We start from the raw sequence: 15,787 nt of genomic DNA on the forward strand, positions 1-15,787 counted from the left end.
AGTACCCATGTGGTTGTCTTTGCGGATGTCTAAACAATGTCCGTACCCATAGAATCCATACCCACGGAATCCATACCCACTGATATTCAAATCGTCGCTATACCCAGACTACACCCTTACCTGTACCCATGGATATCCAATGTGTGTCCATATCCATATCCACACCCACGCCCACAGATATCCAGATCGTATCTATACCCATGGGTATCCAGATCCCATGGATACCCATATGGATATCTCCCGGATATCCAATCGACACCATAACCATGCCCATGCGCAAACCAAATCTATACCAGAGACATATCCATATCCATGGGTATCCGTACTATGGGTACCCATATCCATGGATATCCATTTGGTTACCCACACCCAAATCGATCTATATTGTATGGCTTGACTAGGGAAATATTGCAGAAACGCTAGGGAATGAACTAGTGGCCCTGGTATGAAAGAATGCTCTGTGTCTGAGCCTTAGCATCTTCGTAGCGCTATCGTTGTCCTAGGGGCTGCTTATTCCAAAAGTCTCATAAGTATAACGACGACAACGATCATTTGGATGGGTACAAAAAAAAACAGTAAAAATGCAATTTGACAGATATGTCAGGCACCACACCAATGAGACAAGGCAATCCAATTATTGAAAAAGAGTTTGCGTTTGCATGGTAGTAACAAAATATCTACAAGCTAATTGAACTTAACCGTCGCAATTCGCCCGGTGCGGTCGTGACTGAGAACAGGGAGTGTCTCTATCTTAAAGCGTCAGGGCCAGCACAAGTTTCTGTGAGGAAATAGAAATGCTCCCAGAAGTCCTGAATCAAGCAGTGTGCGTTCGCTGTTAGCATTGAAAAGGGACTTTTAGTCCACGTCAAAAATGCACGTCGTACGCATTGGCTGTTAATCGTGCCGTGTTCAACATTATTTCCGAACCGGCCTTGTTCAATGAAATTTGCAAAATGTATCCCGAGGCGCGCAACACAAATTTAAGCATCTATTTCACCTAAATCCGGACCGGTCTCGTCGGTACGGGATGATCGGCCGGCTCCCCCGACTGCCGTCCCGCGGCCCCGCGCCGTTCTTCAGCAACCCCACCACCGCCGCCTCAAGCTCTGACGTGATTTTTTTTTAGCAGCACGCAGAACCCAATTGAACCCCACCACGGGAGGGACCACCCCTTGTCACTCAGCTTAGAAAGCCGAATGCCGGAGGTTCTTCAACACCCCCAGAAACCGCCAACTACCCAAGTCGCAAGTCGACCTACCGCACTACACAGCTGTTCCCCGGGCTGTGATTCTGAATCTTGGAGTGATCGTCTCTTCGAGATACAGACACCATGAACCGTCTCGGTGTCCGTCGCTTCGCGACGACGGCCGCCCGCGCCATTGACCCTCCCAGCGCCTACTCCCTCAACCTCTCCAAGGCGCAGGGCGTCGTCAAGGGCCTCACCGGCGGTACGTCCTCACTCCCTTCCTCCTCTCCTCCTCGATTGACAGCACGCTGACCACGCGGCTTCCCCTCCAGCCATCGGCAACACCCCCCTCATCCGCCTCAACAAGCTCTCCGCCGAAACCGGCTGCGAAGTCCTCGGCAAGGCCGAGTTCATGAACCCCGGCGGCTCCGTCAAGGATCGCGCCGCCCTCTACGTCGTCAAGGACGCCGAGGAGCGCGGCCTCCTCAAGCCGGGCGGCACCGTCGTCGAGGGCACAGCGGGCAACACCGGCATCGGCCTCGCGCACGTCTGCCGCTCCAAGGGCTACAAGCTCGTCATCTACATGCCCAACACCCAGTCCCAGGGCAAGATCGACCTGCTGAGGCTGCTCGGCGCCGAGGTCTACCCCGTGCCGGCCGTCGCCTTCGAGAACCCCGAGAACTACAACCACCAGGCCCGCCGCCACGCCGAGCGCCTCGACAACGCCGTCTGGACGAACCAGTTCGACAACACGGCCAACCGCCGCGCGCACATCGAGACCACGGGCCCCGAGATCTGGGAGCAGACGCAGGGCAAGGTCGACGCCTTCACGTGCGCCACGGGCACCGCCGGAACGCTCGCGGGCATCACGCGCTTCCTCAAGGACAAGAGCGGCGGCCGCGTCAAGTCCTTCCTCGCCGACCCGCCCGGCAGCGTGCTGCACTCGTACGTGAGCTCCGGGGGCAAGCTGGTGGAGCGCACGGGGTCCAGCATCACCGAGGGCATCGGCCAGGGCCGCATCACGGACAACCTGGCGGCCGATATCGGGCTCGTCGACGGCTCCTTGACTATCGCCGACGAGAAGAGCATCGAGATGGTGTACCGCTGCCTCGACGAGGAGGGTCTGTACCTGGGCGCCAGCTCGGCACTCAACGTCGTGGCCGCCAAGGAGGTTGCTGAGAAGCTCGGCAAGGGACACACCGTCGTCACAATCCTCTGCGACGGCGCATACCGCTACGCCGAGAGGTTGTTCTCGCGCAAGTGGCTGGGCGAGAAGAAGCTCCTGGGCGCGATACCGAAGCATCTGGAAAAGTACATTGTCTTGCCGTAGTCGGCCGTCTCTTTTGGGTGTGTGCCTTTGATGCTTGTATACATAGATAATCTTACATATCAGCTGTACATAGCCCCCGCCTGCCTCCTGGAGCGTCGTCTGATTCTTTTCTTTATGCCATCCTCCGCCTCCATTTTTCTCGCATTAGTCATGCCCTCCCTTCATACGTCCCGATTGTCCCCTACGCCTTGGACTCAAAGAGGGTGTTGTAGGTTGACAAGCCGCGCTCGGCAGGAGTGCTGTCGCCGTCGACCGCCTGCTTCACCTCGGCGCCGAGCGTCGCAGCGATTGCCTGCAATTTCTCCGCCGTAGGCTGATCCACCACGCGGGCAGCGAGGAACAGACCGTGCAGGACAGGGCTGGCGGTGGCCAAGTACTGCGTCCTGCTCGAGGCCAGGTACGCGACACCGGTCTGGTAGTTCTTGTAGGCCTCCCTCGGGTGCAACTTCTTCAAGCCCTTGTCCGCGGGCCACCTCTCCACAACCTGTTTCGCGTACCGCGTAACCTTGCCGTCGACGTCCTTACCCTCGTTGTGCTTCACAGCCAGCACGGCAGCCAGGTGCAGCGCCGCGCCCAGAACCTGGGGGTCCTTGTGCAGCGGCCAGCGAACCTGCTGCCCGCGCTTGACCGTCGGGTCGTGCTTGAGCTTGTGCTTGTCGTCCTCGATCATCTCAATCACCATCTCCGCCCACCGCAGGCTCTGCTCCGTCAACTCCTTGTCCCACCCGCTCTGGGCCGCGCGCATCTGCACGTAGTGTAGCGTCTCGTTGACCTTCTCCGACGTGTCCAGCTTGAAGCCGGTCTTGCGCACCTGCCGCGCCGCCTCGATGATGGTGAAGATCTGCCCCTTGGAGCCCGCCAGGCGGACCATCTTGGCGAAGTCGACCTGGCTGTACCGGCGCCCCGCGATGCGCATGCCCGCTAGCAGGCGGCCAAAGTTGTTCCAGTCCTCGGCGGTCTGCATTTCACGCAGAGCCTTCCAGGTGATCTCGCGTGAGGGCGGCAGGGCGTCCTGGTCGATGTGGGTGAACTTGTGCTCGTGGCCGTCGACCTCGACGTAGACGGGGTCGGTGCGGAGGGAGTTCTTCATCTTCGGGGAGAACACACGCTGGCGCTGGTGGATGGGGAGGTGGAAGGGGAGGATGATGTTGGACTGGATCTCTTCGAGGATCGGAGCGAGGCCAGGGTTTGAGGTCTTGTCAAAGATGACTTGGTTATTATCTACCACCATCTGGTTAGCTTCTTCGGTATAAACGTTGATCACGGAACGTACTTTGGTGGGATGGTGTTTGGCTGAAGCTCCGTTGCTGCTGCGCGATGCAGCCCGCCGGTTGCTCCCATACCGACGGCTTTGCCCTCAGGGCCCTTCCAACTAAACTCCTGGACATGATCTCCGTATGTGGCGTGGGTTGATGTCGAGACTATCGAGACATCCGACGGGGGAGCTCCGGGTAGTGCAGGGTCCCCTCCAAAAATTTGGAGATGCAAGAACGGTGCAGGGATCGCGCCCGGCTCCGCATCATTGATGCACCGAGCCAATCACAGCCCGCAATTGGCACTCCGAACATCGACTTTTTGGATTCTCTCCTACGAAGCTACCCTGCGCCTCGGTCGACGGCAACGCCTTTCGGGTCCAAATCGCCCACTACACCTCAAAATGAACGCAAACTGTCTACTCAGACGACCTGTTGGCTGTCTGAAGACAGCGCTCCGTCAGACGCGCCACCAGAGACTGCTCACCCGGACCATGGCCACCGCCGTCGAGAAGCCTAAAGCACCACCAAAAGGCTCTGCTCGGGCTCAACCACCCTTCAAACTCCCCAAGCCGGCAAGATGTAAGCATTTTCTCACGATACACTCACAAAGACGGATTTGCTAAGACATCACCCAGTCCGACCCGAAGGCAAGCCCTTGTTCTTCGTCTGGCCGCAAGTCGAAACCATCCGCTCCACTCACAAGAACCCCATGCCCGAGCTCGACGCCAAGCAGCGCGCGACCCTCGACCCGACCGGCGCCCGAACCCGCCTCTTCGACATCACCCGGCCCGACGCCGCCAAGGTCGGCGACGTCCTCATGGTCACCACCAAATCCGGCGAGCCCTTCTCCGGCGTGTGCATCAGCATCCGCCGCCGCGGCGTCGACACGGCCATCCTCGTGCGCTCGCAGTTGATGAAGGTCGGCGTCGAGATGTGGTACAAGATCTACTCGCCCACCGTCATCGGTATCGATATTGTCTGGCGTAGGCCCAAGCGCGCGAGGCGTGCTCGTCTCACGTACATGCGCAAGCCGAAGCATGACATGGGCAACGTCGACCACCTCGTCTATGCTTGGAAGAAGGAGAGGTACGGCATGCGTGCGAGGGCGAAGGGACAGGTTGGTTCGAGGTTCGAGAAGGAGCAGAAGTGATGATTTTGAGAGGTCCCGGTTGCAGATGATGCGTGGTGGGGGAGGCTTTGACATTATCTTGGCCGTTATGGCCTCGAAGGGTGATGTACGATTAGAAACCTGGTGGGTTGTACAACACGGACCCAAGAGCCTTGTACATGAACACAAAAGATCTCTTACAATCAATGGATTACGAATCAAGGTGTATACCATGAGAACAATAAGGAAATGGAAAGGGGTCTAAGATTGAGAAGAGCAGAGGTTGGGTTAGGGACGCATTGCTGATGCAGGCATGTGCCACAAAGCTTGAGAATTGAAGAAAGGTTTTACTAAATCTGCAGAACAAGGAAGAATGGGGTGTGTTGTAGTGGGGCTTTCTAGAGATGAAGCATCAGAATAATCATGAGTGAGGAGCTTGAATGGAGGTCTCAAAGATTTAGCTGGGTCTACTTAGGCACAAACCTTGACCACAGGCCGACAGAAGACACATATCACTAGATAAGGGAGAAACGCAGACATGAAAAATGAAACTCTCGATCATCAGTCATCATAATTGTACAGAATCCTAAGAATGTACAGGAATTTCCCAACGCCAATTCACAAGGTATGTCCGTAGCTTGAGCTTGTCTAGTCCGTCCTGTCTTCGGAAAAGAATGACTGCCGCACCAAATATGTATTTTCGAACCAGTAACTCCGCACACGTGCCGATATCGTGTATAACTCCGTAAAAGGCTTGCTCATTGTTTTACTCCTTAGGTGTTGATGGTTTCGGGCCGATCAATTGCTGCAGCGTCTAGCGCGCTGGTGTAGTGTTGACTCTTCGAGTCGTGTTCATAACCTCAGAGTCGGTAGACGTGCTATCGTCCTCAGCTGGCTCTGTGGCACGCCTCCTCATCTCCTCTGCTATTGGCAGATGGTGGTCGCCAACCTCGAAAGACCTGCTGCGTCGGGACGTAAAACTGTCTTCGTGCGGGACCATGGGAGGACCAGGGTGTAGGAATTGGGTCAAGATGTTGATGTTTCCGCGATTAGTGCTCTGCCTTCTCGATCTTAGATGAGATCGACTGGCGCTCACGGCTGTTCCTGTTGATGCGCCAGTAGCAGATCGTACTAGTACTGGCAATGGCGCCTCTTCAGCCTCCTTTTCAAAGCGCGACTCGCTCGGAAGGAGCACAGCGCGATCAAGGCCGTAAGGCAAACCACGGTGTCTTCCACGGATTTGCATGGCAATAATGATAAGCTTGCCTCCGGTGGTGAACTGCGAGCAGAGAGATGCGTTGACGTTGGGATAGCCGAGACTCAGTCCAACGGTACCGTAGGCACTCACTATCTCGAACAGCACGGAAAAGACATCGAAGTCCTTCTTCTGAATGCGAGGTCCTTCGGTGATGGCCAAGATGAAGAGCCCCAAGAACACGTACCACAAATCGAAGGAAAGTTGTCGACGCAAATGGGTTCCCACGTAAGACATGGCGCTATTCTCATTCGCAGTGTCGACGTCTTCGTCGGGGTGATGGTATACGCCGAGTGATTTCTCCTCGTAAACATTGGTGCGACGAATGGAGATGGCGATGGGGAAGACTGAAATGTACATCATGATCATGTACGAAACCTGGACAGCAGGGTGCAGAAGTGAAATGTTGACCACAGAGAAACCTGCGGTTCTGGTCGATGCCGCCTGGAACAGGCCGTCGACGATGCGGAGGCCAACTGGCAGATGGCTGACGGCGTTGTCGTTGAGCTAAACTAGAAGTCAGCGTTGTTTGCTATGTGAGTGAAATTAAGCACCTACATCGAGAAGAACGAAGAACAACAAATCGAGGACATTGAGACCGATGAGAATAGTCAACAGCCACCATGTTGCACCTGCTGGAAATAGCAGGGTAAAGCAGCGACGGGGGTGGTCCAACAAGAATCTGAGCTCCTGATGGAGACCTCCCTTAGGAACAACTTTTGACAGGACCCAGATAACAAACCGGAGCATCACAGGGAAGCCAGTGTTGCCTATTATGATGAGGAACGACATGATCAACAGAATGAAAGGCACGTCGTTGAAAGAGTTCATGCTGTCGGGGGTCAGGGTGAGACCCAGGTCGTTGAGAGCCGAGTTCGCGGTCCAGATGGCCCACCAGGCTTTGCTGACGCCGTTGGATTCGATGTAGTTCCCGTATTTGTCGTTTGAGCTAGTGTGAACCCATGGAAGGAAGCATGCGATCGCAAAAAGCGAGAAGCCCCAAAAGTAACAGAGTAGAATGACGGCAAGCGTCCTCAACGACCGGTACTCGATTCCTCCTAGTTCCTCACGCTGGTCCTGTGTCAGGCCAGGGAAGGCAGAGTTTCTACCCAAAGTAGGCGTGAAACTGAGGTAGGGCATGTCGTCTTGCTTGTCGCGTGACAGGGCTGACCGGAACGTATCGACGCGGCTCCGAACTCTCGTCAAAGCGTTTTCCGATGTGGCATCATCCTGCGGTTGCTTCTTGCGATGCCTGCGGAACGTGAAGGGGAAAATGGCTCTGCCGATAGCCTCGGCTTCATCTGCAAGCTCATCCTTGACAGGGGGCTCGTGGTGGTCTCGAGGCCGCTCCGGCTCTTCGATCTTGATCGTCTGTCGTCGGCCAACATTGCCGACATCGTTGGCCATCCCGTTCGCCCCGCTGGCAGCGGAATGATCGTGGCTATGATCTCTGTCGTCCTCCGGCTCTGGAGCATCGCCGTGTTCAACACGCTTGGGCTCTATCCCCTTCTCAACGTCTCTAGGGTTGGGAATTCGCAGGGTCTCCCCATTTTGATCGTTGCGTTGCCGCTCAAGGATGGCCAAGTGCGCAGGAGAAGATGGCGGCGGGAGCTTGACTTCCGGCTCGGTTCCATCACTTCGGAAAACATTTCGGGCGAAGGTGATTCGGTTTTGCGATGCATCGACGTCGTTGGCGTCATCTTGGGACCCCGGGGCAGTATTGGGAGTCTGCTCGCCCGAAGAACGATGGGCTGGGGTTCCGGGAATTGGAACGAAGCCGTTGCTGCCAGGCGAAATGCGACCGTCCTCGTCGTCCTTCATATCGTACACGATGCCGTCGTTGGTCATCCGACCCCTCCTCCTATGGATGACCTGGATGTTCCGTACACTCAGGCCGCGGCCTCTCTCTGCCTGGTTCAAGTCATCTCCCCTGGCTCTGGACATGGATTTGGATATGGTGTTTCGCCGCTGGCGAGCCTCGCGGACAACGGTCTGGAATCGCTTCTCGAACCAGTAGAGTCGGAGGAAGACGACGGAGGAATGGATGGTGATGGGGTTGGAGGTCATGGCAAAGACGTAGAGACATATTTGCTGGAAAGTGTTCAGCAGATTTACATCGATGGTGTTGAGGCCGGCTTGTGTGTTGGCTCCGCTGGCAAAGAACAGAGCGTCAACGTATGCCATCTGGCCGCCGGCAGTGGCGTAAATCAGAATAGAGCCGAGGATGGTGAGGCCACAGATCCAGAAGTCTAAAATGAAAGCGCGGAGCAATTAGCGCAGTGCGCAGACGGCGATGGGAAATGCGACGGTAGTTGGGACGGCGACTTACAGTGAGCCGAGATGAAGTTGAAATGGGGCTTCTTGGATATGAAGGAAGGCTTGGCTGCCCGGAGCTGGGCGAGCAGCCAGCCACGCGCGTCGTGGAGCATTTCTCTCGAGTCGCGACGATGATCTCGAGGATTCGCGGAGTGTGTAATGGGAGGAGGGAGAAAACGAGCTGGTCTAGAAGCAAGCCGGTCGAGACATCAGCTGGGGGACTTGTATGAGTATGGTAGTGCTGGTAGTGGGCGTGGGCGTGGGTGCTGGCGAATGGGCCAGGTCTTGGCGCTTGTGGCTGTGATGCTTCAGTCTAACCGTCCTTGTTATAAGGATTGGATGACGGCTGAGCTGGAATTCATTATGATCGATTTGGTGCGCGGCGATTGAGATGGGGTAGTGGCAGCCGGTCGTGGTAAGCGTGACATCAGGCGGAGTCCGTGTATATAAAGTAGGAGGTAGGTATGGCAGGGTAAAAAGTCGGGATGGAAAAGAAGAGTCGAGGTAAAGGTAGGTAGACAAGGTAGGTGAGGTAGGTGAGGTAGGTTCGATCGGATGAGTTCAGAGTTCAGAAGGCGAGTGGGCGCACTGAAGAGGCATCCGATGGGTGAGGTGCTGCTGCACAAGCAGGCGCTGCTGCTGCACTGCGAGATTGCCGATTGCAGACAATCGTCCAAGACACAGATTGGATGCCACTGCCCAGTGCTACTCGCAACTGGCTGCTGTTGCTGCTGCTGACTGCCGGCGTCGATGCCAATGCCAATGCCCGAGGCTCTTGGCTCTTGGCTCCTCGAAGGAAAAAAGAGCAAAGTAGCGGACAACAGCACCAGCAGTCTGGGAAGAAAGAAGGAAGGCCGTGTTTGGGATCTTTATTGTGTGACGGGGGTCAACAACCCGGAGGCGTCCGTTCCCATTTTTTTTTCTCTCACCTTTTTTTCTTGTTTTTAATTAGAAAGGGACACTGGAGCAAGACGCAGGCCCGTTGGATGGTGCAGCGGACTGCGGGCGTTGCGGACAGCCTCTAGTGGAGTGGTGACCAGACCACGGCGCGCCCAAACTCACCATCAACAGCAGCTGCTGCGGCATGTCCCAGGTCCACATCTCCTGCCATCCATGCCCTTGACAGGGCCGTCATTGGGGTTTGATGGCAACATGGAAACGCTGGAATTGTGCCTGGGGGTAACAGCAATATGGGGCGAGCTAAGCTTTGTCTGGCAGCAACTGGTAGGATCCACTCATGATGGAACAGAAAAATTGTTCCCTGGGCTGGAAGCAGTCGAGGAATTGCATCTGGCAAGGGACGAAAGTCCATCGCCGGAAAACCGGAGTGCTTTCCCCAGCTTCCCAGTGGCAAGTGGCTTCCATCATCCGTTCCAGAGCTCGGAAAGCCGCTGGCTGTGGGCCCTGACAATCGAATTTCACAGTGTTCAGTGTTCTTGAGAGGGAAGCAAGAACAAATAGTGGGCATGCATCTCTTCGTATCGAACGGCACCCGTCTGGCACTCGATCAGTCAGTCAGTACCTTACGGATACACAATCACACCATTGGATCACCTCAGGTTCCTCGCCTTACAGAGCAATACCACGTAAGTGCCCGGCACGGATGGGAAGTCTGCGGGACCTGACCTTACATCCGCCTATTCAAGGCCGCCCTCGCCGTAACCGCGGCCGAGTCGGAGTGATCGCCAATCATCTGCGCACATCATTCATGTGTTGCTATCTTCATCTCTGCACATCACACACTGCAGGAGAGCATGGAAATCCCTTCCCGCGACGAGGGGTTCCTGCCGTCTGCGACGGACTGTTCACCATAAAGTAAGGTAGCACCTAGCCGTCTTAGCTTACCCTCCCACCCGGTACTCTAGGTGAGATGAGATGCAACTCGTGAGATGTGTTTCGCGGCGTGCCATTGCAAGACACCCGCCATTGCTAGTTACCCCCAAATCTCCTATTAGTTCCCCCGACCAAGCAGCCGGCGGAGTGCCACAGTGCCAAGCAACTTTATTTGAAGGTGTGGGTCGCAGCCTCTCGCCCAAGCAGAACACCGCAGAGCTGCTGCAGTCGCCCAAAGGAGCAAGAGTCCAGCAGACTGCAGCTGCGACGCGACAGGGTAACAGGGGCAGGACGCTACGGAATACGTCATTTTGTGCCAGCACATCTCACCCTCCTTCTCGAGGGATCTCTTGGACAATCTCTCGAAGGAGGTGCGCTGTGGTGGGTGGTGGCATGTGAACGCATGCATATCCCCTCCTTCACTAGCCGGTTCCTTCGTCGATGCTGCCCCATCCCACCACCCCGCGCGCATATCCATGCTTCCCACGGTATCCCGAGACGCATCTTCAGTTTCCATCTTTCTTGGAGGCGCCATTCATGCTTTGCAGATCGGCCCTGAAGATGTCGTATGCGTCTGTTTATTTACAACGGCGCCGCAGTTTCCGGGAGTAAACTCGCCCAAATCGCAACCAAGCCTCCAGCATGCTCGCATCTCCTCAGCAGCAAGAAACCCGTTCGGATCCCGGACGCCTTCACCATGACTCTCGCGTGGTTGCAACACCGGCGCAACACAATGCCCTCTTGACCACCATATTGAAACAGCATGGCCGCCACGCCATACCGGCCATCCCAGCCAAGCCGACGCAACCCCCATCGCCCAAAAGCAGAAGAGACGCTGCAGCCAGCACTCCGACGGCGTAAGGTACCTTGATTAGCCGAAGCCAGCAAGTACCACCTGCAAGCCACGCCGCCTATGAAACCTATCGGTATCCCCAGATATCCTGAAGCCCATTGAGTCTTTTTCAGGCGCAACATATCTCTTACAGCGAGGCTTACATGAGGCACTGCACAAGCTCAATCACAACCTGGAAACAAATGCAACCTGGCACCGCATCGCACATCTGTCAGCCGCATTTACTGAGCACTCTCACTAACACTCTCTAGTTCTGTCACACTCTGGTCTTCTCTGGTTCGAAGCTTCGCTGGCTCAACTAGCTGTTTGCCTTCGACTCGCCTTCGAGGGGAGGACAAAACTAAGCTACCTAGCTACAGATACCTGACAAAACAACCCTGATATCTATCTGGGCCGAACGCAGTCAAAGTCAATGCGAAATCACGGAAAGTCCACGTTGTCGGCCCCCAAGATGCTGCTTTCTGCCTCATCGACCACAATTCCAACCCTGCTCAACCGGACTGCCGGTCGCTCGTTCCGCCCGCCCGCCCTGCCGGTCGGGTCTTGGGTCTAGAACACAGGCACTGATAGACAAGCAGCGAGACAGCCGCCCACCGAGGTGAGATCTGAGAGACGACGCCAAGTAACCGCATACGACACCCTTGTCACTTCTCAGTCTCACCACTTGGATACAACTTGTTCACCAGCTGATTTCCTTGAGATTCTGCTCACCCGCCTTCACCGCTAAAATTTCAGATGGCCAGCTCCTCAACCGATGCGACGCGGGCCTACTTGACCAAGCCCTAGCGAGAAGCAATGCACGCGAGTTGTGAGATGGCGGCACAAGACCGTCATCTCCAAACCTGGACTGCCAAGACACCCGACACCCTTAAACGCCCACGCCGTTGAGATACGCCGTCCAGATATGGCGAGCCTGTGGTATTGGAGCGATCATCGGCTGTTTACACCGATTCAACCCGTATCACTCGCCAAGACCATCCCTTCATGTGCCTTCGAATTATTCGTCAGATGGCCCACGTGAAGAAGAATGTCTGCCGACTGGTACGTTTGCACAGTTGCAGACCGACTAATTCTCCAGGGACGTTGAACAGGGCAACGAGTTTTGTGCCATGGCGCAATCCATCCCTTGATGAGGACCCTATCAAGCCCCTGTTCGCTTCGTAAACACCAGATAGGGGTGAGCGTCCTTGGCGATCTCAGTGCGGTCGGTTCCAAACATCCGCAACCGGCTGCTGTTTGTCACCTCCAACTGATTTTCCCCAAACGATCACGTTTTTCCATTGGCAACATGGGTCTTCTTGACACGACAAAATAAGAAACGCCCATCGGATTTGCAATGCCAATCTCTGCAGCCGACCGATAGTACCCGGCCATCCGCCCACGGAAGCTTGTCGATCCTCTAGCGGAAGCTTCTGTTTCCAACCCTACGCATAGAGCCCTTGACCGACCGACAGGGACCGGAGAACACTTCCCTTTCGACCCCCTATTTTTTTTCTTACTACCCTTCCTTCCGTGCGGGATACCCGAACAAGTGACGGTGAACATGGACACCGGTCTGAGTGGACAGACCGAGTAACCTAGCAACACGAGCTCAATGCCGGCGGCTGGCAAATGAAAGAAGCAACTTGACTCGGAAAGCCTTGATATCGGAATTGCAATGAAGCTGTGTCTAGACCATGCCTCAATCACCGAAGCACGGCATCTGCAGGCCCCTATCTCAGACAAATACAATCAAGGGTTGACAAGGTGGATGAATGCTTTTACCCAACCCAAATGGTTCTTCTGCTCGTGGCGAGTCTCGGGAGTTTGTTATGAAGTGCTCAATACAGCCGTTCGTACAGAAGCAAATCTCACCGGACGACGCAGTCACCCATGATCGGCCACGCAGGTTGTTCATCCAAAAACAAGCAAGGAGAAAAGGTCACAGAGTGACAAACGTCCAACCTCCTGGGCAGAGTAATATTTCCAATCTTGGTAGTCTAGCTACCGATGCAGAGCCGCCTTGCAAACGAAGGCAATGAATGTGACTGCATTCTTGTTGAAGAACGTTTATATAGTCTTCTCTATAGTAGTACACCGAGCAAACCGCGCTCTGTCGCGTGATCCCGTAACCCCCCCAAAACGCCTCGACCGTGTTCATTATACATTTTAGCGCTTAGCTTTCTCCCTCTGGATCTTCTTGAAGAAGGTGCTGCTCTCGGCCTTGGCCTTCTTGAGCTTGACCCTCTTGTTCTGCTCCATATACGCCATGTCCTGGCCACCAGAGAGATCTCCCAACAGACCTGCTGTCCTCCGCGCCGCCGCCTTCTTCTTGCCTCTGGCCGGGGCACGACCCATGTTGCCGCTATGGAACAAGTCATCGATAACTTCGTCCTCGCCGCCGGCCTCGTTCTCGATCAGCACCTTCTGCAACAGTTCGCGTCTCTCACTCGCAGCCGCATATGCGAGGCCAGGTGTCTTCTCAATGTTGGCGAGTTGTGTGATCACCTTGAAAGCGTAGCCCTGGTCGACGAGGAAAGCCTGTCTCTTGGAGGAATAATACATCTCCTGTGTGTCCTTAGAGACGAGGGAGTAGAAGAAGGCGTTGAAGCCCTCCTCGTTTCTCTTCTTGGCTCGGAGAATACGGCCGAGACGCTGCGCCTCTTGACGACGGGAACCGTAGTGCGACGAGATCTGGATGAGGCAAGTGGCCTCGGGCAAGTCGAGGGACGTGTCTCCAATTTTTGAAAGGAAAAGAGTGTTAACTTGCGGGTTGTGCTGGAAGTTCTGAAGAATATTCATGCGCTCGGCCTGACCTGTACCTCCGTAGATGTACACCTTCTGGAGCTTCTCGGCATACATCTTCAATGCGTAGACGTTGTCCGAGAAGACAATAATCTTGTCTCCGCGCGACTCGTGATAGTTGATGAGATACTGAGCAGCCTGAAACTTGCGAGGATTCATGATGTAAAGCAACGCTCTCTTGCGCGCCGAGGCCTTGAGGTACTCGTCGTAGAATTCCGCGGTCATTGGGCACCAAACTTCAGCGCACTGCACTTTGGCAATGTGTCCCTGTTCGGACAGCTCCATCCAGTTGGCCTCGTACAGCTTGGGTCCGATGAGGAAGTTCAAATCCGAAATCTTGTCATCCTCACGAAGAAGTGTGGCAGTAAGTCCTAGTTTGGAATGCGTCTTGATAGACGACGTGACCTTGCGGAAGATATTAGCAGGCACAACGTGAACCTCGTCGAGAAGCATTAGACCCCATTCTCGGGTCTGAAGGAAATCCATCATCTTCTTCGCCTCGTGAGACCTCTCTCTAGTTTGCGTCACCATGGAGTAAGTAGTAACGATGATACCCGTGTTACCAGGGAAAATCGCGCCCTTGTTGTCGGATGTAAAGGCTTGAATATCCTCCGGCTTGATATTTGACCACTTGAGGAACTCGTTTCGCCATTGCACAACCGACATGGAGCTAGTGCAGAGGACAATGACACCCTTCTTCACAGTGCAAGCTGCCGTGATTCCGACAAGCGTTTTTCCAGCACCGCAGGGAAGGACGATCAAACCACTCTTTGCTCGGCCGTTTCCAAACATCTTGGACAGACTCTTTTCTTGGTACGGTCGAATCAGCGTGCCAGGTCTCAAGTCAATCTCCAGATTCGGGTTGGCTTCGTCTCTGCGGAAGTCGTATTCCTCCAGCACCGGGTATTCCAGTTCAAGACATCGCTTCTGTACCGTCTCCACCGCATCGTCCGAGATTTCGAAAGCATGGGTAATTTCCTGGTCATCGTCGTCGTCGTCGTTCAACGCTGCGTAGACTTCGCTATCCTGAGCTTGAGCATCACCCTCTCGACCCTTAGCCTTCTGCTCCTCGGCCTGTCGTACACCTGCGGCGTTAGCGGTGCCTGGAATGACCAGGGGCCCCTGCTTAGGAGCAGCCGTTGTTGTGATCTCTTCGTTTCCGTGAACTCGCAGAGGTCCAATGACTGGATCCTTCAGAAGCTTCTGCAGAATCACCGGATCGGTACTCTCGACAAAGTATTTAGTGTTCTTCAGCACCAACTTGACTTTGCCGAAACTTTGTGTGCAGCCTTCGATAAACTTGCGAATGCTTTCCGGTAAAGGCATCTTCAAGAAGCGGTCCAGGGTGTTGATGATGTCGCCAGGAGACAAGCCAACCGACACGGCAGCGTACAAACTGTGTGTCGTGAGGGCATATTCGTGTATGAAGGACGGTCGCGAAATCGGTTCGGCGATGGTGATCAAGAAATCCTGCGCCTGCTCGGCAAGCGGGTTGAAGCTCTCCAAGAAGATGCGCCCCTTTGCTGGGTCGATGTAGAGAGGGCGGTTCGTGGAGTCGGGTTTCATCTGGAGCCACGAGAAGTCGCGCTTCTTCTTGAACAGCGCCGACATGGACTCTTGTCCATTTGCTTTTGGTCTGTCGAGGTAGGCGTCGACGGAGAACTTGTCGACATTCTTCTCGAGGTTCTCATCTTCGGATTCGCTGATGGGATCTACCACGGAGGATTCATTATCACTAGCGACGCTCCTGTTGGGGGTAGCGCCCCCTGGCGTGGACACCGCCGAGCCCTTTCCTGCCTTGAGGCTGCCGGTGACGGCTCCTTGAGCCTTCCTCTTCGGCGGCATCGTGGCGGATGAATGTCGTGG

General features: G+C 55.1%; 5 protein-coding genes across 5 annotated transcripts; 2 read left to right on the plus strand and 3 right to left on the minus strand.

The window, feature by feature from the left end:
* Positions 1-1,330: 1,330 nt before the first annotated feature.
* On the plus strand, positions 1,331-2,516 carry CYS17 (Cysteine synthase 1; the record flags this gene model as incomplete). The annotated part of the gene is made up of 2 exons (XM_053177081.1): positions 1,331-1,448; positions 1,519-2,516. The coding sequence occupies 2 exons, from the start codon at positions 1,331-1,333 to the stop codon at positions 2,514-2,516; spliced, it is 1,116 nt and encodes a 371-aa protein (XP_053038917.1).
* A 181-nt stretch (positions 2,517-2,697) lies between these two features.
* Positions 2,698-3,904, minus strand: COL26b_004201 (uncharacterized protein; the record flags this gene model as incomplete). The annotated part of the gene is made up of 2 exons (XM_053177082.1): positions 2,698-3,737; positions 3,790-3,904. 2 exons carry the CDS (start codon positions 3,902-3,904, stop codon positions 2,698-2,700), a joined length of 1,155 nt encoding a protein of 384 aa, XP_053038918.1.
* A 269-nt stretch (positions 3,905-4,173) lies between these two features.
* On the plus strand, positions 4,174-4,922 carry COL26b_004202 (uncharacterized protein; the record flags this gene model as incomplete). Its single annotated transcript, XM_053177083.1, has 2 exons — positions 4,174-4,351; positions 4,408-4,922. The coding sequence occupies 2 exons, from the start codon at positions 4,174-4,176 to the stop codon at positions 4,920-4,922; spliced, it is 693 nt and encodes a 230-aa protein (XP_053038919.1).
* A 772-nt stretch (positions 4,923-5,694) lies between these two features.
* On the minus strand, positions 5,695-8,564 carry COL26b_004203 (uncharacterized protein; the record flags this gene model as incomplete). Its single annotated transcript, XM_053177084.1, has 3 exons — positions 5,695-6,642; positions 6,694-8,384; positions 8,465-8,564. The coding sequence occupies 3 exons, from the start codon at positions 8,562-8,564 to the stop codon at positions 5,695-5,697; spliced, it is 2,739 nt and encodes a 912-aa protein (XP_053038920.1).
* A 4,721-nt stretch (positions 8,565-13,285) lies between these two features.
* SSL2 (DNA repair helicase RAD25) lies at positions 13,286-15,766 on the minus strand (the record flags this gene model as incomplete). The annotated part of the gene is made up of 1 exon (XM_053177085.1): positions 13,286-15,766. One exon carries the CDS (start codon positions 15,764-15,766, stop codon positions 13,286-13,288), a length of 2,481 nt encoding a protein of 826 aa, XP_053038921.1.
* Positions 15,767-15,787: the final 21 nt, after the last annotated feature.

This window comes from Colletotrichum chrysophilum (assembly GCF_026319265.1).
Source record: "Colletotrichum chrysophilum strain AFK26 chromosome Unknown scaffold_25, whole genome shotgun sequence".
NCBI lineage: Eukaryota > Fungi > Ascomycota > Sordariomycetes > Glomerellales > Glomerellaceae > Colletotrichum > Colletotrichum chrysophilum.